This window comes from Ischnura elegans, chromosome 4 (genome assembly GCF_921293095.1).
Source record: "Ischnura elegans chromosome 4, ioIscEleg1.1, whole genome shotgun sequence".
In the NCBI taxonomy this organism is placed as follows: domain Eukaryota; kingdom Metazoa; phylum Arthropoda; class Insecta; order Odonata; family Coenagrionidae; genus Ischnura; species Ischnura elegans.
The window spans coordinates 93,415,288-93,435,947 of record NC_060249.1 but is presented as its reverse complement, the minus strand read 5'-3'; the positions used below and the strand labels follow the sequence as shown (position 1 = coordinate 93,435,947).

Here is a 20,660-nt window from a genome sequence, read left to right as displayed (position 1 = left end):
TTTTGAGCAGTAAATTCCACTTTATACTCTACATAATTATTACGCCATAATTGAAGAATTGGCAAAGTGCAACTAAGCCAACTAAGTCCCCTTGGACATTGAGTTTACGGCAGTGTATACCGTTCATTTATATTGCACACCGACGAAGGGTATTCGGCAGGTACTCATTGACAATTAACTTTGAACATTAAGTTATATATACGATATTTCTTTGCAATGATATTTGGAATAAACGACCTAAATACCCTATGGGAAGTGCTCTGTCATTATTATTTATCTTGAGTTTCTAGAAATAACATCAATTCTGAGTAAGAACATACATATCACCTGAAAAAAATGCAACTACATCCATAAATAATGCCATCTTATTTAATTTTATTGAAGAATGTTGCGTGAAAAGATATATTAATACCTATTTATTTATCTATTTTCCAGAGTGATTGTGAAAGTAAGCAGTACGGATTGTCTGCGGGGAAAATTCAGAGATCCCCTTACTGAAAAGTGCAAGGAATCGGTGGCCAATATGCATCGTATGAAGATAAAGGTGGATTTCAATAAAGTGGTACGGGAAGGAGTGTGGATGATTCACGTGTTCTGTTTTTTCCTCGGCATAGTTCCATACTAATGGGACGACAGTTTCGCAGGGAAGGACAAGGACAGATGAGACGATGGTTCATAAGGAAGGAGAAACGGTCCTGGGTGGAAGCAGCCAGAAGAATCCTCTGCATAGGTAGGATTTTTCCCATTTGCATGCAGAATTTTTCCATCCGCATTCGTCGTTTGCTGATCTACTATTCAATGAAAAGTCATCATCAACCCGATTCTCATCGTTCTCAAGTTTGTTTTTATTTTAGCCTTGGAGTAATTTTTTATTCATGTAATCGTATTAGCATTTTCCTCATGATAATTTTAGGGCTGCCTCGTGTATATTTTTTTCATGATCCTGAATAGTAGTCTCGGTTAAAATAACCATTTTCGGAAGTAAAGAATTAATTCGGATATACGATTGGAACCTCATTCCCCGTTGTTTCTAGATATTTCCTTCCTACCCTGTTATCTCATTTCGGGTCATCTTGGACTCATCGGGACTTATCGCAAATGTATCTAGCGACAAAGAGTGGACGTTTTCAGCCGAAACCAATACTATAACTTGTAAGCAATTTGTTATAATGTCACTTGCAAGCCAGAAAACCACTAATTGATGCATTGTGTCATTAATTAAGTAATATAGACCCTTTGTAATCGAGAGAAGGGACCTGAAATGATAAACAGACTGGTAATTTACCGCCAAGAAGTTGACTTTTAAAGGAGCATTTCCATTCTGTGTTGTTAGTGTGTTAGACTATATCAAGACTGTAAACACTCTCTACTGATATTCTTAAGAATAATTTAACCTCAAATCGTATAATATCTCCAACGAAAAGGTTTGTCATCATTAAAATTGACCTAAAATAATTTAAAAAAATATCAGAGATAGCTGTAGGTTAAGGCCTAGGCCGTCATGAGTACAGGCTGTATCTCATTATTTAAAAACGAAAGTAAGTCGACCGCGTTGTCTTCAGTTGCTCACGAAATCCTTGACACCCGTTCTCACCATTCACCTTTCCCCCTTTTCTTCATCTTTAATGCTCAAGCTTCAGCTTCCTCTATTTCCTTAAAGGTTGATCCTCGTGCAAAGTATTGTTCTTTGAATTCCTGCCTATCAGACTTCGGAGGACCTGCCGATAATAATTAATCCGGTGAGGGAGTAGTGTTGAGACTGGCCATTTATCTCGCCTTCTCGAATATTTTTCATTCCCTCATTTTTATCCTCATCTTTCTTTCTCAGAATATACGTTTGAACTCTGTAAATCGCCAATCTCTATATAAGACCCATCGGTAGTTTTTGTCTTTTAACTGTTATAAGATCCTATCATTAGCTCTTTCCTATTCATAGTGACCCTCCTTGAATACTTTATTACCACCCTGATATCTGCATTACTTTGTCCCACTTTCCATAATCTGCTGTCCAAGTATTTTCAGTAGTTCTGAGTCTCTTGTCGCAGCAAAAATAATGAACTTACGATGTAGACGATTATGAAATCTAATACCAAAGACTAAATTTACGCTGACGAATTTTGCTTCCTAACCTTGGTTTTAATAAAAATGTGTATTGGCGAAGGTGCTCACCAGCATATTGGATAGAAATAATAGGCTTTGTTTCAAAAAATGTCCTATCAACAAAGACATTACAAAAGAACCTAGTTTTTGCTTCCTTGTTCGTACAATCATACGCCCGCTATCTCCATTCATCCTCGAAGTTCACGTTATCGGCTTCGCCATCGGTTTCCCCGTGGCGAAAAGACAGAAGATTCGAAGCAGAATCGGGATTCCAGAGGAGAGAGGAGGGGAGAGAAAGAGTCGCGAGTGGGGAAGGTCGTTAAGGCGACAGGATGACAATTGCGAGGGCTGCTTGGATGGGGTTGGAATGGGAATCTGGGTGAAGGGGCGAGGAGAAGGGGGTCTTCGCAATGGGAAGATATAATAATTAGCGTGAGGCGGGTGGGCTCCGCGGAGGAGCCTGGAATAAGTGCGCAGAAAATTGGCCACGGTTACGAGGAACTGCGCCGGGCAACCTTCCACTTATCTCGTCCTCCTCCACCCTTCCCCCACCGACCCTCCCGACCTTCCCTCATGGTCTTGGCTTTTAACGTCTCTTCCTCCTTGAGCAGTTGTTACCAGCTTTCAGGAGGGATAGGGACTGACACATCTCTTTTCGAGGCATCGCTCCCTCTCAACCTCGCCCTCTGCTGCTCCTGCCGTATTGCAAACTTGAGGCGTGGGAGATATCGTCTCATGTCTCATCCTTAGTGGAATTCTACAGTCCCAGCGAAAGATTACGGCGGCGTAAGATCTGAGATTCTCCCGGCGTATTCAATTTATTGGTGTAATGCATGTCATTAGAATATCCCCTGAGCATGAAAGGCAAGTCGCTTTTCGGAACGTCGGGAGACATGGAGGAAATCACTCGGTGGGAAGACCGAGAAACCCTTTCTTCACGATTAGATAGATAGAAAAATATTTATTGTTCAGGAAAAATTCCTTAAGGGCAAAAATAATATAAAATTACAGTTTGCTGGTACATTACATTAAATACAATACAAATAATTACAATGATATTCCATTTTATTACACAACCGATAATAGCAAATGCATGAAATATAGTTAAAGAATGGCAAATTGATCTATTTTTCAAGCCGGATTTTATACAAACACAAACAAAAAGTCACCTATTCTTAACCGAACAAAAAATGCTACAGCAAAAGAAATATTAACCATAATAACAAGAAACACAAATTTGAAAAAAATAAGCTCAACTTATGCTATTATCGAGATAATAAATAATCATACCTCTCCACCGTTTATCGGCGACCAGAGATCCCTTACCTACCGACTACCTCTTACCTACAATTCCATCAAAGCTCCATATGTTGATATAACATCATCAATTTCATCATTTACGAACGCCATCATGAAACTTCCTCTTTAAATCCCTCTTTCTTTCTCCCCCCCTTCCCAAATAACAAATGAGCGGATGAGACGTTCATGGAAGTGAAGTATTACGTGATATCTGAGTGTATTTAATCATGTTTTTTCGTCGTTGTTTCCTGTTACGCTTTATTATTTAACCATATGTTTAAAAATCCAATGTAAAAGGTCTCATGTAATTTTTTGGGTTTATTTCAAATAAATAAATAATATTTTAGGTTAAAGGTTTTGACAGATATGCATTTTTTTATGGCGGCGTTGCGCAGTAGATTTTTTTGGTACAGACAAATTACACTGGAGAACAATTTTTAACACAATTTATATTAACTTCGAATTTTGAGCTGTGAGAGTAGGGTATCTACCGATTCGATCGATAGATTTTTCTTCCTCATAGGAAAATCTACTAGAATTGGTAGAAGAATAATTGCGTATGCTTGGTTTCGCTAGGTAGGGCCCCCTTCGCTTCTATAGCGCTGGGGTGTTTTATCCCTATTCCCCTCCCTTCCATTCCTATCCTTTTCCCGGAGGCGTCGGCGGGCTCCGATCGCGACGGCGCACAGTGGTCCCAAATCGAAAAAAGCTGGCCAAAAGTCGTTTTTTTCGAAAATTTTCAAGGAATTTTTGAACCTTATTTTCGGATTCTACAGGATATGGTCTACAAAATACACTACTAAGTTAGTATTTTTGTTCATCAGAGCGGCTGCAGTGATCCGTCAAACATGGAGCATTCACCGTAAAAATCACAGTTGCGTGAAATCGGTCGATTTTGAGGAAGTTCAGCGTCATGCAGGACAACCTTTACGCGATATATTTGGCCAAAAACATTTTTAACTACAAATATGAACATTATTACATAGTGGGACATAAATTTTATTCGGATTTTACTATGTTTACTATTTTATATATATTTTGTAACTTTTAGTGTTTTTTACCCGAATTTTCAAATAAAATGTACAATATCGTTTAGAAAGGCACGTGAATGCACGGTGTCTTTTGCACCAATACAAAGGGAAAAGTATATGCAACGCAGTAGTGAAGAAAATTTTTGCTACTAGTTGCTACTCCGACCTCAGCATTGATTTAACTGTAATGATGCAATGCGCTGACGCGGGCGGCGGCCTGGCTGGCGCGTGGTAGGGCTCGAGGAAATCCAGTATTTATGGGTGTTATTCAACATTGTTGGATATTTTATTTCTACAAAAAATATTTACCCTATGAATAAACATCTCTTGTCATACGTAGAACGTTTTATCATTAATAGTTTCCATTTGACCTTACCTTTTATTTACGCGTGCCCATGCTCTCATAAAAATTGCTTAAGGACTCGAGCGGAAGGATATATTTATGGAACGAAAGTTCGCAGCTGTGCTTATAGTAATCCTCAAAAACATGAATGCATTCAAAACAAAAAAGAATCCCTCAAATGCTACTCCACCCTTTCCTTCCGTTAGACGGGTTAGTTTTCGCCCTCACGCGGCACATTGCCCCTCTGTCGCCTCCTTAGCGGCCTCCTCAACCACATGCAGGGCAAACGACGGCCGAAAAGGCCTAGGCTATTGATTGCGCCCATCGGGAAAACGACACCACCGCTCTCTGTACACTTGTTATGAATTGCACTTTGGCCACCGGGGATGAACGGAGTAAGCCTTTTCACCTTTCAAATGTGATATTTACTAGAAAATATAGATAATAGCATCGCGAACCTCACACTGTGGAACCCCCAAATTACTTCTAGACATCGCTTGCCCGAAATTTTCTCGCCAAAACTCAGTTTTACTCAGATTTTGCCAAACGAAAGACGTGAAAGTTAGTTTCCTCAAGCGTGAAGATCGAGTCTTGAAAAAGTCGAGTATCCTCGAACTTTTTAAAGAAGACTTGTGGGGTTAAAGAAGAGTGCCCATAGTGTTTTAGTTCGATAACTCTGAAAATTTTCACGCGTCTTGAGATGCATGAAAAATTTCTTGAAAGTGGAAAAGGGTCTGTATCGTTTAAAAACCAATACTTATTGGATTGCTGGAGCAACAAGATAGAGTTAGATGAGGACGTTAATTCAAAAGTAATCCTAAAAAAATTGCGGAGAAGTGTTTTTTCTCTCAAATTATCTTCGCCGGTGGAAGGAAAGAAAAAGAAATGACAGGTTTTTTAGAAGAAAGTTCGCTGACTGCCTAAATGAGAAGTTGAAATTTCCTTCGCCTTTATTTAAACAATTTGAGAAGTCCAGTGAAAGGGCCTAGAGATGGAAAACGGAGGATCTTAGAGCTAGCACATCGCCAGTTGAGCATCCATGAGTTATCGAAGCAAAGGTGATGAGTTCGTGGCGAAAATAATAAATGAGGTGACAACAACCACTCTCTCAAGAGCGCGGCGAGTGTTATCAAAATGGAGAGCCAAGGATGTGAGGCAAAGTAAAATCTCCCACGAAGAAGCCCTTTCCATGATCGTTTCTGGTATTTTCACGAAACATCAGTACTTGCTCCTCCGACGGACATCTAAAGAAGCTGCCCTTCCTATTGTCCACTTGTCCGAGGAGGCAATGGAGGCGAGGAATAAGGACATAAGAAGATTCAGGGAGCACCATGCAAGGAAATTTTCCTGGATAGCAACGAATGAAGACCTGTTTAAAAGATTACTCCTAACTTCAGATGCAATGATATCAAGTATTTCTAAGGCTCAAAGAAGGAAATTACTTCAATTACCAATCGAGGTAAAGAGTTTATTAATCCTGGAAGAATTGAGTGGATGACGACTGTGATGAGGATTTGTCGGATAGTGATCATGAATGTATTTAAATTTTTTTCGTAACAATGACTGAGAAAGATAAGGAGAAATGTTAACTTATTTTTTTGATAATTAAAAAAGCCCAAATTAATGGAAAATCTCATTTAATTTTTCGTACCAAATCATGTGCTCGTTAAATTGATGCCTCACTTCGTAAAGAGCTTATTGCAAGCGTATCAATAAATTTGGCGTTTAACTTGAGTTATAGGAGTTATGAAATATTGTTTATAGCATTTTAATGATTGTAATAATGCCTCCGTTGAAACTTGTGAAATACGGAACCCCGTTTAAAATTGCTTCCAAATCCATTGGCACGTTACAAGGAACTATAAAATTATCTACTTAATTAGAATTAGATATTATAATTTTTAAACAATTAATGCAGTACAATAATATTAATAATATACTTATAATATAAATTTCCAATTAATATTAACTTATTTTTCGTATCAAATACGATCAAACAAATGAGAAAGTAGAAAATGTTCTCTTGGTTCATTCAAAATAAGTTGTTCAAAATTTGTCCAAAAATAAACAATGCAGTCATTTTATATGCATTTATGTATGTTTTAAATAACTAATTCAGTTTTATGATATGTATAATTTTAATTTACTATCACCAGTATAATCTCAAATTCCAATGTTAAAAAAATTAATTGTTTAAACAAAATGTGAAATAGCAATAAAATTATTGCAAATACATAAAAAGTAGTTATGAATTCAGAATAAGCGGGTCAAAAACAATAAGAATAGACCTTTAGGTCAAATATATACATAATAACAACGGCGTAATTAATTTTGGCCAGCTTTTTTCGATTTGGGACCCCTGTGCGGCGCCTCTATCCTTTTTCCTTCCCATCCAGCCCCTCCACGGGTGTCCGGGCGTATAAGCCTCGGGCTTGGTTCCTGGCCCCGGTACCCTTATGAGGGTTCGCCTTGAACCGTCAGGATTCTTGTGAGAGTAGGGTAAAATAGGCATGCTGATTTAAAAAAAACTGTTAGTTTTCTTCTTCCACGTCAAGTTTTCTCTTTGCGCCTCATGTGAATGTGATCACACTGCCGGATTGAGCATGGTTCACAGGAGGGATCGTTGCACTCATTGGATGACATTAACCATCTCCGAATGACGCCGCAGGCGACTAGCGATAAGCGCATTGTTGTTATAGTCGAGGAAAGATACGCGAAAAAAGGCCATAATAAAGAAATTTTTGCGTCCTGGACGGATCGGAATGCGGTTTTTTGCATTCGCTTGCAAAAATTATTTGTAAAAAAGTTACCATAGTTTCATTTGGGAGAAACCTTTAGTTGCATTGTTGCAGGCCGAAATGCACTCGGAAAATGCAATTTCTGAGACGCCCTTTGGAAAACGTAATAACTTTGTAGAAAAGAGTCAGAACTGGCCCGGAACGGGTACTCGGGGGTTTTTGAGATTGCTGATCACGATTATGATGTTCAAATTGACACCCGGACCTCCTGGGGCTCAGGAACACCGTCGAACGTCATCTCCGTGGAACTGTCCCAGAGTTCATGCGGGAAAGGAAAAACAAGCGGCATCCGGGGGTTTTTTGGGTCGCTGAATTCAAATATGGCATCGGCGAACCTCCCCCGGACACCTGGTGCACCAGAACCTGGACCTGGACGTCATCCCCAAGAACTTTCTTGACATTATCGACAAAAACAACCCGAAAATTATCGGAGGCGTGTTTTTTGAGGCGCTAAATCCACCTGGTGCGATGACGGAGTTGATAGCGATGACTGTGGTGTAAGCGATGACGGCAGTGAAAGTGATGACGGTGGTGATGGCAATGACGGCGGTGAAAGCTATGACGAAGGTGATAGCGATAACGTCTGTGATAGATATGACGAATTTGATAGCGACGACGGTGGTGATAGTGATGACGGAGGTGATAGCTATGACGAAGGTGATAGCGATATCTGTGGAGATAGCGATGACGGCAGTGATAGTGATGACGGCGGTGATAGTGATGACGTAGGTGATAGCGATGGCGAAGGTGATAGCTACTACTAAGGTGATAGGGATGCCGTCGGTGATAGAGATGACGTAGGTGATAGCGATGACGATGGTGATAGCTATGACTAAGGTGATAGCTATGACTTAGGTGATAGCGATCACGGAGTTGATAGCGATGACTGTGGTGTAAGCGATGACGGCAGTGATAGTGATGACGGTGGTGATGGCAATGACGGCGGTGAAAGCTATGACGAAGGTGATAGCGATAGCGTCTGTGATAGCTATAACGAATGTGATATTGATGACGGTGGTGATAGTGATGACGGTGGCCGATGCCATATTTGAATGCAGCCACCCGAAAAAACCCCGGGCGCCGAGTTTCTTTCCTTGCCCGCTAGAATTTTGGGAGAGCCCCACGGAGAAGACGTTCGAGGCCAGGGTACGGCGCACCAGGTGGATTTAGCGCCTCAAAAAACACGCCTCCGATAATTTTCGGGTTGTTTTTGTCGATAATGTCAAGAAAGTTCTTGGGGATGACGTCCAGGTCCAGGTTCTGGTGCACCAGGTGTCCGGGGGAGGTTCGCCGATGCCATATTTGAATTCAGCGACCCAAAAAACCCCCGGATGCCGCTTGTTTTTCCTTTCCCGCATGAACTCTGGGACAGTTCCACGGAGATGACGTTCGACGGTGTTCCTGAGCCCCAGGTGGTCCGGGTGTCAATTTGAACATCATAATCGTGATCAGCAACCTCAAAAACCCCCGAGTACCCGTTCCGGGCCAGTTCTGACTCTTTTCTACAAAGTTATTACGTTTTCCAAAGGGCGTCTCAGAAATTGCATTTTCCGAGTGCATTTCGGCCTGCAACAATGCAACTAAAGGTTTCTCCCAAATGAAACTATGGTAACTTTTTTACAAATAATTTTTGCAAGCGAATGCAAAAAACCGCATTCCGATCCGTCCAGGACGCAAAAATTTCTTTATTTTTGCGTATCTTTCCTCGACTATTAAGGCACGTCGATGATACTACAGTCGCAGGCACGTAGTGTGCTTGTATGCTATGTTGCATATGTGCTCCGGGGGAGGTTGGGTGGAGTGCAGGTTGCCTACACTGATGTTTTGTTGTCTGTCCGCACGCAACGATAAATCATGCATTTCATTAAAAGTAGAAGTAGGTATATTTCGTCTCGTAAATAACTCTTAAAGTTAAATATCAGTAAAAATCTTTTTCTTTATATGAAAATTTTGCACGGCATATGAGAAAAAAAGGGTAATTTGTGGCTTAAAAAGTTGACGTTATACATAAAAACTGAGGTTATTTTCTTATCCAAGGGGCAAAAGATTGTCAAAATAAGTCGAAGATCTGAGACAAAAAAATCGCTGTTCCGCTGTGTTATTTTACCTATTTTTATGGTTTTCGTGGATTTACTAATAACGATAGTAGGCTCTTTCTTACGATGTCCGTAGTCATCTCTGAAATTTGTTGTATGATTTCAATGAAATGAAATGACCTCATCCAATTTGTTTAAAATGTCGTGTTGGGTGATTTATTACGTAATGTTGGAATTAATACCGAGACTTGATTACTACCCTTATGGCGAAAACTCACGAAGTTTAGTAGATTTTTAGGCTGTAATAGTCGATTTTGTAAGCATCGTCTGTCGCTGGTGAATTAGTAGCACAGTCGAGCATTTCTATGCTTTCGTGGAAGGTTATCCGTGATTTCCACCGGGTCAGTTTCTCCATCACGGTCGACTTTTCGATGAACGAGTGACAGTTAATGACGATGGACGATTCGTCCATCGAAACGTCGGCCATGGGGAACCTGACCCGGTGGATACCCCGAATAGCAACCTTCCACTATGCAACACGCAATAATATTTTTTTAAATAGTTGATTTTGATAGTGTGCGTAAAGTGAAGAGACCCGTATTTTTTCCCGTTTTCCGATCCAATGCTTCGATACTTACTTCACGAGCTGTTCGCCGCGAAAATTCGACGGTATTAACCCTTTCGCAGATAATTTTATTACGTCATAAGCAATGTTGCCATGGTGCCGGAACGTCGTTCCGGCACTGGTTAACAAAAGGCATAATAGTCAAATAACACTTTCATAAATTTTGTTGCCTCAAAATTTCCAATGTATAAATTAGTGACAAAAAATGTAATAAAATGTAAATAATGACTTGTAATAAAATTTATTAGAGTAATTTTTCACTTTAAAAAAAGTTAAGAAAAGTGCGTTCCGGCACTGCTAATTTCGCCATGACGTCACTGGTTACAAGCTCAAGATGAGCTGATCAGTAGGGCATCGCGTAGTTGATTGTTGTTTACACTCTTATGAAGGATTCCTTCTATCAATAAGGGGTTCTCTCTGAGCGAGATGATGAGCCGAAATTATGTGAGGAAATGAGGAGGTACAAGCGATTTTCTTTCTAAACAGAGTTAGGTACAGAAATTGATGAAAGAAATATTAAAAAAACTTGGGGGCGAAGGGATACGAGAGATTCTGTCTTCTGTGCTTACATCGAGTGGAAAATTAAGTATAATTCTAATTGTCTGGTTGATCTTGTCTATTTTCGTTACTAAATTTCTGTTCATAACTCTATTTAGGAAAAAAATCACTTGTACCACTTGGCTTATCACCCACTCAAAATATCGTCACCAACTCATGAAAAGTGTGCGGCGAATTTCGCGTTTTTTACTGGAGAAACTGGCAGAATGAAAACTTTTTTCGAAATGTAACCCTACCATTCCCGTGATTCTTTAAAAGAATTTCCAATTTCGGGTCCATATGAATGGCCCTATGTCTACTTGAAGCTTTTGCAGCGCTGGATTTCTGTTCTCTCTGTGTATTTCGGGTCAGCTGCGTCGAAGTTTTTTTCAATATGACTTTTCAAGACCTATGCTGGCCTCATCTTTAGATAAGGTCTGAATGCCGACAGATGGTAATGGCCCTCTATATCATCCTCAGGGTGGCTTACCAGTGGCGCGACCAGGAATCAGCTTCTGACTGATAAAGCAAAAGTCCTAGCCAAAGAAAAACAATATTTCCCTTATATCATCCGGGAGGCAAGTAAAATTGAAAAAGTGGCATCAAAAATCAACAAATTCAATATTTTTCTGTCTCTCGCTTCTACAATTTTTTTTAAATGCAGGCAAAACATTTATGTTTTCCTGTTAGATACATTACTTCAATTGAGTCTAGACTAGAAAATTCTGGAAAGGGTAATGTTCACCTACTTCAAATTTTTTTGGAGGAATAGGATAAGAAAAATAGTTTATAAGCCGGGATGAAAGAGTGCATGCCATAATTGTGCAAAATAAATTTCAATGCATGTGTAATGCAATGCATACCTTCATGAGTTATCCTTCGATGAGGCTGCGGATAGTGATCATAATTTGAGTATTTTGATGGCGACTGGTATTAGTTTACAAGGTAATACCGCTTTGAAATTACCATCGACCTAAATTCGCAAGTTGTTCTTCGATGCGAACTGAATCTTTAAAGAGGAGAATTCAGCATACAGTGATATAATTGTTCATTCATGAGATTAGTGTGATGCCATGATTGTCACAAACAGCCTTGGGCCAGTCATGTACTTTAGATCCACCGCTATCTTATACTATCGATATTAAATTGTGCTGGATTAAATAACCAAATGCAAAATTATTTTCCCGGTCAAAATCGAATTTGTGGAGCGAGAAAGATAATTCCTTTTTGGAAAAAAACTAATCATTTAACAGTTTTATTCAGCGTTTAATTTCTAAAAATATTAATAGATTTCGAGAGAAATTGTGCTGGTTTATTTGCGATTTTCGTAGTTCGTTTTTTTTAGACAGATGCATGAAAAGAAAGCAACTCATTTGTCTAATTCATGCCGCACGTGCGATTGCGTGACTTCGACACCTAATTTGCTATTATTATTTTACCATTGGCTTCAGTTTTAATTATCCTTCGTTGGCTGCGCTTGATTGAATTAAACTGACGACACCATCTAATCTGCTTTGAAAACTATCTGTATAAAATCAGCGATATTTAGTTTCACAGAATTTAGATACTGCTTCTGCTGGTAAACTAAAACTAGCAGATTTTTACAAATATTACGCATCGAATAAAATAAAAAAATAATGATATATTTCATAATATTTTTCGAACATTTAAACATCATTTTCGGCTGAAATTGAAGAATTGTCGTTAAGTCTAGCTTAAGTTTTTTCAAGGAGCATAGTGACGCGTCGATTCTTAAAAGGTAAAGGAGTTTGGCTACTGAAAGAGGATGAAAAATTAAAACCTGATGGTACCTGATGATACTGAAAATCGAAAGCGGTAGTATTAATAAATGTAAAATTGTGGAAATTGCTCCTGCTTTTTCATTTTTCATTATGTCACGTTTCCACTCCATCTCGCCTGAAACCTCAGACTATACTGAAAGAGGAGTTCGGAATTCAAATCCGGGTGGTGTATAAAAAAATCTTCGAAATACGAGGAGGCCGAGGGAGAGGATCTAGCTAAATATGTCATTTTCATACGCCCATGGCTTATTCCGGGGGGAACTCTACCCTCATTGGTCCAACCAACTGTCGGGATGAATCTCTGAGTTATTAATTGTAACTTAAGTAAAATGGTGACTGGCGTATTCAAAATTATCATCCTCGATAGGCTAATAATACCTGGTTTATCTCCTTTAGAAACATTCTAATGTTTTAGATGGTGATCTTCGTATGTGGCTTTGTATTAGTACCTTCTCTCTGAGTTAGTCACATTTATCCCGACCTATCATAAATACTTCGTGACCCGAATATCTGGTTTTTCGTATGCCTCTCCCACGGTTGGCCATATGAGCCTCTGTTTGCCACATCTTTCTTTTCTGTGGTAGCCCTAACTAGCATCATAGATTTTATGTACTGATTATCGAAAAATATATCAAACTTACATTCGAATCCCTGAAGACGAACTTCGCCTGGAGTTATAAATTGTCCGTAAATACTCGATCCGAAGAATAAATTTAGTGGGATTTACTCCTATTGCACTTTCAGTAAAATAAAGACTAACGTATTTGAAATTTTGCCCCATTTATGCGCCGATAATACCTGAATTCTCTCTTTCTGAAATTAATCGTAAACGCCTTTGATGGTTTGCGGCTTCGAATTTGTGACAGCTGATGTTCCCAGGGTAATCCACGTTTCTCCCGACCAGAAGAGTACGCCGTGACCCGCGTTACTAGTTTTTCGAAGGCTCCTCCTGCGGAGGCCCATATTTCCTCGTTACACCAGCTTTCTTTTCAGTGGTTGCTTCCCTTGCAGGTAACTGTTTCCCTACGCCCACCGTATCTGACCCTCCTCCGTCCTCCCGGCCGCAATAACCCGCTCTAATCTGTATTCAGTCCCCGCTCCTGCAGAGCATACATTTCCCTTCGGCTTGACGTTCGCAAGATGACCTTTCCCTCATCGCAAAGGGAGTAATGCTCTTTTGTACCATTTATTTTGGACAACCTACGACCGACTCCCTGTCTCATTCGTTTCAGTGAACATGCATTTGTTGTGCCAAAGGGAACCAAGTCTATCGCTAGTTTTTTTTGTCGAAGGACTCGGTTACGGAGAACCACGTATCTGCATCCATCCTTCCCTTCGGTTTGTTTCATCATCACTCATCATCACTGGTCAAAAATCCTAGGATTGGTTTGACGCAGCTCTCCACTCAGTTTTCCTATCAGCTAATCTTTTCACACCCACATATTTCTTCTCATTCACATCTCTCTTTACTGGTTCCATATATTTTGTTCGAGGTCTTCCTATTCCGTTCTTGCCTTCCACTTGTCCTTCGACGATTGACTTCATCAGGCCATCATGTCTCAAGAAGTGGCCTATAAGGGTGTTCCGTCTTCTTATTAAGGTTTTCATGATGCTTCTCTTCTCTCCTACTCTTCTTAGGACTTCCTCGTTACTAACTCGGTTACTAACGGTTTGTATATGATCTCAAATTTTCGAATTCAACTGAATTGATTTGCTCTTTACCTGCTTGCTTGATTATTATTTTAAAAATTGGCAAATTCAGGGGGAGTGAACGTTAAAGAGCGCTACAAAAGCAGCTGTGAAAAATCCCTCTGAATGCTACTGCTACGTAGCAACTCTGGGTTAGCGATCAATCATTTCTCGGAGATGTTTTTTCGGCCGCTACTTGCCTGATCACTCATCGCTGATTGGTGGGAGCTCAAATATTAGCTCTAGGTGGCCAATGGTGTGTTGCTAGATGATTCAAAAGCCGCAACATAATGTTTTTCAATGACGGGAGGTTGAGGATATGCTGCATAGCGGTCCGCTCCAGTGTGGGCTGTGGGCGTTCGCACTTCCCGAATAAATCCAGTGATGGAAGGTCTATAAACACGGGCAGATCCCTGAATCGATTTTTGCTCGATTGGAAACTAGTGGGATTTTTCTAAATATTTTCATAATACTCAGTGATTTTGACCGGGAAATGAGTTTCCTACGCTTGACTGTTCGAATACCGAGTTGAAGTTATTACTCACTTTTAATCATAGTGGAAAACACTATAACAGCGGCCACTTCATTTTTTCCGTTTAAACTATGCATATCCTCGTGCATGCTGGATCTTCAGCTTTTGACTTACTACTTACTGTAATCATAAAGAGAACATATCTCTCACGCTTAACCTGTATTTTCTCTTGATGAACCTTTTATTAGCTTAATAATTACCCTAATACCTATTATTTTTCAGAGTACATGGATAGAACCGTATTTAGAATTATGTTTCTTGAATTTCGCCTCCGTGTTTCTAAAAAGTATCATCTTCATTGGAGGCACAGGAAAATCTTGACAAGGGATTACTCTACGTGCCCTGAAAATTTTTATTTGATAGCAAAATTTTTTAAAGAGGAATATGTCGCGAGCGAAGACTAAACACGACCGGTCGAGTCGAAAGGACGCGTTATCACCCACGAAGCTTACTACTTAAGGTGTGAACGAGGTGCCATTGAAACCTGTTCACGGGCAGTGTCGCCAGGATAATGATTTCGCCTTCTCGATGTTGTGTGTGGTTAGGAGAATAAGATTCCTCCACTCAGTGAGACCATATCTTGGTGGGCAGGCAATAACTATAAATATGCGTATTTTCGGGACCGGGGGATGTATGTCTTAATTTCCTTAATATTTTATTTCGAGGGAGGATGAGTGAGTTACGCACAAAAAGTTTTGAGCGCTTCGATATGTTTTAATGGTATTTCAATTTAATACTTTTTTCGAATCGTTGAAAAGTTCCTCCAGCTACTTATGTTGAAAGTAGGAGTGTTGATGACTTCACTTCTTTCTCTCACCATCTCTATTTTATTTTATTTATATTTATTTATTTTATGCTCTCTATTTTATAGTAAATCTTCGAAAGCGGACATAACCTCTTCCACCTCTGCTTATATGCGAAAAGTTTAAGTTTGGTTTGGAATCGTTGCTCGGTGTGTGCTGAAACAACTCAACGGTGTGATAGTGCTAGCACTAATATCAGGTAAAAGTTATAGTCCTTCCATCAGGAAGTTAAGTTCTTCTTATTTTTCATTGATTATTAAGCGTTGAACAAGATTATCTGATTTTAATTATACGCATTCTTGAATTACTTATTTCCACGCGAATCCGTCAGAATTTCATCGCATAATGTTTGAATTTGTAGACAGTTAATCGTTTCAACATTTTTTGACATCGGCAACTAACTCTGATCCTCCAATTTGATTGTGTAACATTGCGAAAATTCTTTATAATAGGTATTTTTATCTTTTCTCGTCTCTGAGTTCACTTTTTAAATATTCTCTAAAAGTGGAAAGAATTCAGTGTCATATCACGCCAGTAATATGGTTAGTATCTTTAGGCAAAATTATGACCAGTCAGATTTTTGTTCATTTAAATTATGAAAGCATAAGGTGGTATATATCCCACATGACATTTGAGAGAGTTTTAATATTTTTTCCACAGACACGTGTGCCTATTCCAGCTGCGAGAGTTATCTGGGTGAGGAGCACCTTGCACCTAATACACAAACAAATAGCTTCGTCACTGCGAGCAAATGGGTAACACGGCAGCTCCGTCTTAATGAAGCAAGCAAATTTCCCGAGTCGAGAAGCTCCCTATCCCCAAGACATCTCAAACAGCTAGCCTTCGACGCCGCACCTTCCTTGAATATATATCCGGAAATTCAATTATCGAAGACGTAGTACCTCCAAAGGTCTACAAGGTTGCAATCTTCTACCCTTCAAGAGTGGAAAACAAACGCCACCAGCGTAATTACCAGCCAATTTGGAAAGCCTAACTTGCAGGAAAAACCCAAAAGGCACATCATTATTTGCCAGTTGGAGGTTAAAGAAAATATACGATGCCTCATGCGTTCAAAAGATGTATGTATCTTAGATTTATAAACATTGTGTTTTGCTGCCAGATTTGCTTTTTGAATTATTAATTAAGCGTAGTTTTTGTCAGAGAGTTTCATCAGTGATTGGTGAGAGCGGTAACCATTGTTTTCAAATACCTGGTTGCCTACATGGCGCTAATCTTTCTCGTACCGTGGACAGTCTTTTCGGTGTTGGAAATATGTAGGAGTAACTATATCCAATTGTCATTTCGGGCTTTCCACGACTCTGGAAAGTATATTACCAATTCTTTAGCAAATGAGCTCCGCCGACTCTTCGTCGAACAATTGTTTGATCTCCATCTTCTCTATAATTGCTTTATGCAAGTTGAAGGTGATTGTAAACGAACTCTTCCATTTATTTTTTCGTCTGAAGATTTTCACAGCTTCTTTTATCTATGCTGGTGGTGGTTCTCGGGTATTGCTGTGTAGATAACATTTTCACTCAACGTTTCACTCCTCCTACTGGGAGCGTTATCAAGAGAATGGAAGGAATTTATTCTCGTCCCGAGCTTATATATGAACTCTTCCATTATCCAAAAGTGCTTTCAATGGTCGGGTAATGACTTAACATGCACACTGTAAAATATTTCCACTGCAATGAATTTTTCGTGCACTTGTCGATCCATCTAAGTTGGTGATAAATTTAGGTATGCGTTATTGGAGTGTGTGCACAAGTTGTATCCCCAAACTATCTGGTATTTATGTAACGGTGTTAGCAGAGTTTTCCAGGGTTCATCGAAAACTTATTTCATGTCCCAAATTTTAAGGTCTAATAAATTTATATGAATCCTGAATAGAAAAAGTGCGCGTAACATTTTCTTAATTTGACGGAATCCTTGATAATCATATTTCTTTGAATATTTGTGATAACGCAAAAGAAAAAAGATCCACTTATTTCATTTATAGATGGCCGTATGATGAATAAATGCCATACTCAATGAACTCCTAAAATTTGCAGCGAAAAAATGACGGTGATTCGAGGGCATATTTATCGCTACGGAATAACTATGAATATCCTAGTTAGAGAACAATAAAGTTTTTGTTTAAAATATATAGCTGTTTTGGTATAGTTTTTCGGTAAAGAATTCTGGAACGTAATTTTAGGTGGCTTTTAGCAAAGTTTCTATTTAACGGGAATTTGACTTCACGAAATAAATTTGACTCTTAATATATTACGGTTCCTATTCACTCGAACACAAAGTTTGTCGGGACATTTAGTATCTGTGAGGAGATTGGCTCGAGTTTGCGTACAATCCCATTATTAGGAATGGCCGACTAATACATTAAAGCAAATTCATTGGCAGTGAAGGAGATTACATAGGTAATGGTATCAACCTACGTTTCTCGGTCTAGGTCGTACGATGTATTTAACTTGAGAAACTTTGGAGAACTCAAGAAAGTATAGCCAACTTTCGGTGGTAAGCGTTTTGTTATCGTGGCTACTCATTAACAAGTCACACTATCAAGCGTCTATTTTGCGGTCTGGAAATTTCCCAAGATGTCTTGCTCGAAAGAAGAACGCTATGGTGAAAAATTATAGAAAAAGAAGCAAGTACTGGCCCTTTTTTAAAAATTCAGTTCCTTCGCTTTAAGCGAAACTATTGAGTTTTAAATTAAGATAAAGATAAAGATATTTATTTCACTGCCCCAAAATATTACAACATATGTCATACATTAACAGTGAAATTAGACACCCCTTAAGATGAGTCTTGATTAGGGGTTGCCATTACATACAAATAAGGCAATGCTCGGCAGTACATTTTATATTAACTTTTAAACAAAAGTGGCTCTTCTATGAGTCCTTCATAGAAACATTTGTCCATGTGCATGTATACAACCTTGAAAACATACAAAATACGATTAGAATACAGTAATAGGAAAATTAACATGAAATGAAATTATAATAAATTTTGTAACAAAATAAGTTTAAGCAATTAAACGAACAGATTATTTAATTGTCTCAAATAAAAATTCAATATTTTTATGACTAAACAACCAGTCTCTCAGTTTTTTTTGCAAATTCAGATTCGCTATTACAACCTTGTAATTTTTGCCAAAGATTTACATACAATTTTGGTGCTAAATAATTAAAGAAATTTTTATAAGCTTCAATTTTTGGTTTAGGAATACAAGTAATTTCGTGGAATCTTAAAGCTTTTGTGCAGGGACAAGGTTTATTTTTATGTCCACCACGATTGTAAAAGTTTTTTCCTCATTTATTAAATTTTTCGAAAAATCATTGATTACAAGCATTGAGACCGTCACAAAACTTTTGCTATTACATTTATTACGTTTTATTCATACTTTTCATGATTATATTTTAGTATTACAATTTTTTGTTAGTTTTTCTTGTTCATCGTTTCCGCATTTTTTTCTCCGATAATTTTTTTATCGAAGACAAACTCAGCTATCCTGTAGAAACAATTAATTTACAGCCATTTATCTCTTCTACCGAAACTGTTCTTTTAATGAACATATTGTTATCTTAAAATAGCTCTGTGATCAAGGCTAAAATTATGAAGAAAAGAAATAATATTCTCCTCGTATTTTGGACGCTTTACCGATCTCCAGTTGGCATGCTTCAATAATCCATTTATTCTGCAAATTCAAACTAGGGTATTTGATGATTCAATCCGTGTCGCTCGTGAATAACAGTTATAGTTTAGGAAAGTCGGGTTTTGAAGGATCCATCAGCCACTAGAATTCATTAAAGAGATTATAATGCATTTAGCTAATTGATATGCTCGTTAACCGTCGCAGCTGGTGAACCTTTTGAAGCAATTTAAAAAAAAAGGAAAGGAAATTAAGGAAGCTTCTTGGGATGTAGGCAATAGGCTTGAGAATTAGAGCCAATTTTAGGTTCAAGCCGGGAAATCAATGGTGAAAATAAAATGGAGGCAGAAAATGACAGTAATTGTGGGGATTTTGATGCTTTCGAGGATGAGGATAGGATTTTTTATCACATTTAAATGCGCGTTGAGGAGCTGAATGAAATATACTTTGGAATTACATTATTGCGTTGCAATATTTTTACAACTATTAATTTTATATTCTGAAAAATGCTCTGGCGTAGGTTCCTTGTACAAGCGCCGATTTTGAACAGCCGGTAAAATAACCGGCCGGTATTTTATCGGTGGAGCACTGCTTACAAATACGCTAGATTCTAACGGGTCAAACAATCACTTGCTTGGTTGCCGTGATCAACCAACCTTTTATCGGTACCGGGTCGTGGCACGACCCGTGGTCGTGGTCGGTCCGTGTGCAAGCACCCATGCCATCCATTGGTTCACTATCAAAATGTGGACGGCGGATTTTTTCTGACCGTCCATAATCGGTGTGTGTGCAGGGAGTCATTATTATAAGTTTAGCGATTTAAAATTATTGGTTTGAGGACAAATTTCAATAAAATTAACTGACATGATTTCCGTCGGTTGTCGTGAGACTACGGAAAATGGATGCTTGTGGACATAAAGTGTGGAAGGAAATCAGATCTCACATCAAGATAGAATTTTGAAAAAATGAAACGATTACTCATTTCAACAACGTCGCGAAATGCAGAATTTCACCGTGGGTATTTTGAAAATCGAGATCTCAGGTGTTGCTGCCTCATAAAGTCTGCACTGTAAACCGTATACTTAACCCCCTCGAAGGGGCCCTCGTGCATGCATAGGCAGCTGATACCAGATACAGTTGAACCAAAAATATGTTTTCTCTCACTTGAAAACCTGATTATAGTGGGTCAAGGAAGAATTCTTTTGTGAGTGGAGGAGTGTATTAAATCTTTGGTGGAATTATACCTCCTTGCTGCTAAGTTTATGACGGATTGACGATGACAATTTGTAGAGGCCTTTTGGTACCTTAAATCGAGAATAACGCACCATTTTATGCGACTCCATGTAAATACCAAGTACCAACTAATTTTTTCAACTGAAAGGGCATTGAGAAAGAAAAGAGGAGTTCGATTTTTTCGCT

At 38.8% G+C, this 20,660-nt stretch overlaps 1 protein-coding gene across 1 annotated transcript; it reads left to right on the top strand.

The window, feature by feature from the left end:
• Positions 1 to 668: 668 nt before the first annotated feature.
• On the top strand, positions 669 to 8,623 carry LOC124158189 (dentin sialophosphoprotein-like). The gene is made up of 3 exons (XM_046533377.1): positions 669 to 730; positions 8,086 to 8,318; positions 8,427 to 8,623. The coding sequence occupies exons 1-3, from the start codon at positions 669 to 671 to the stop codon at positions 8,621 to 8,623; spliced, it is 492 nt and encodes a 163-aa protein (XP_046389333.1).
• Positions 8,624 to 20,660: the final 12,037 nt, after the last annotated feature.

Coding starts and splice junctions, on each gene's coding strand:
- LOC124158189 (XM_046533377.1), top strand. CDS start 669: ATGGTTCATAAGGAAGGAGAAACGGTCCTGGGTGGAAGCAGCCAGAAG. Junction 731..8,085: donor CAGAAGAATCCTCTGCATAG/GTAGGATTTTTC, acceptor CGATGACGGCAG/TGAAAGTGATGACGGTGGTG. Junction 8,319..8,426: donor AGGTGATAGCGATGGCGAAG/GTGATAGCTACT, acceptor GCTATGACTTAG/GTGATAGCGATCACGGAGTT.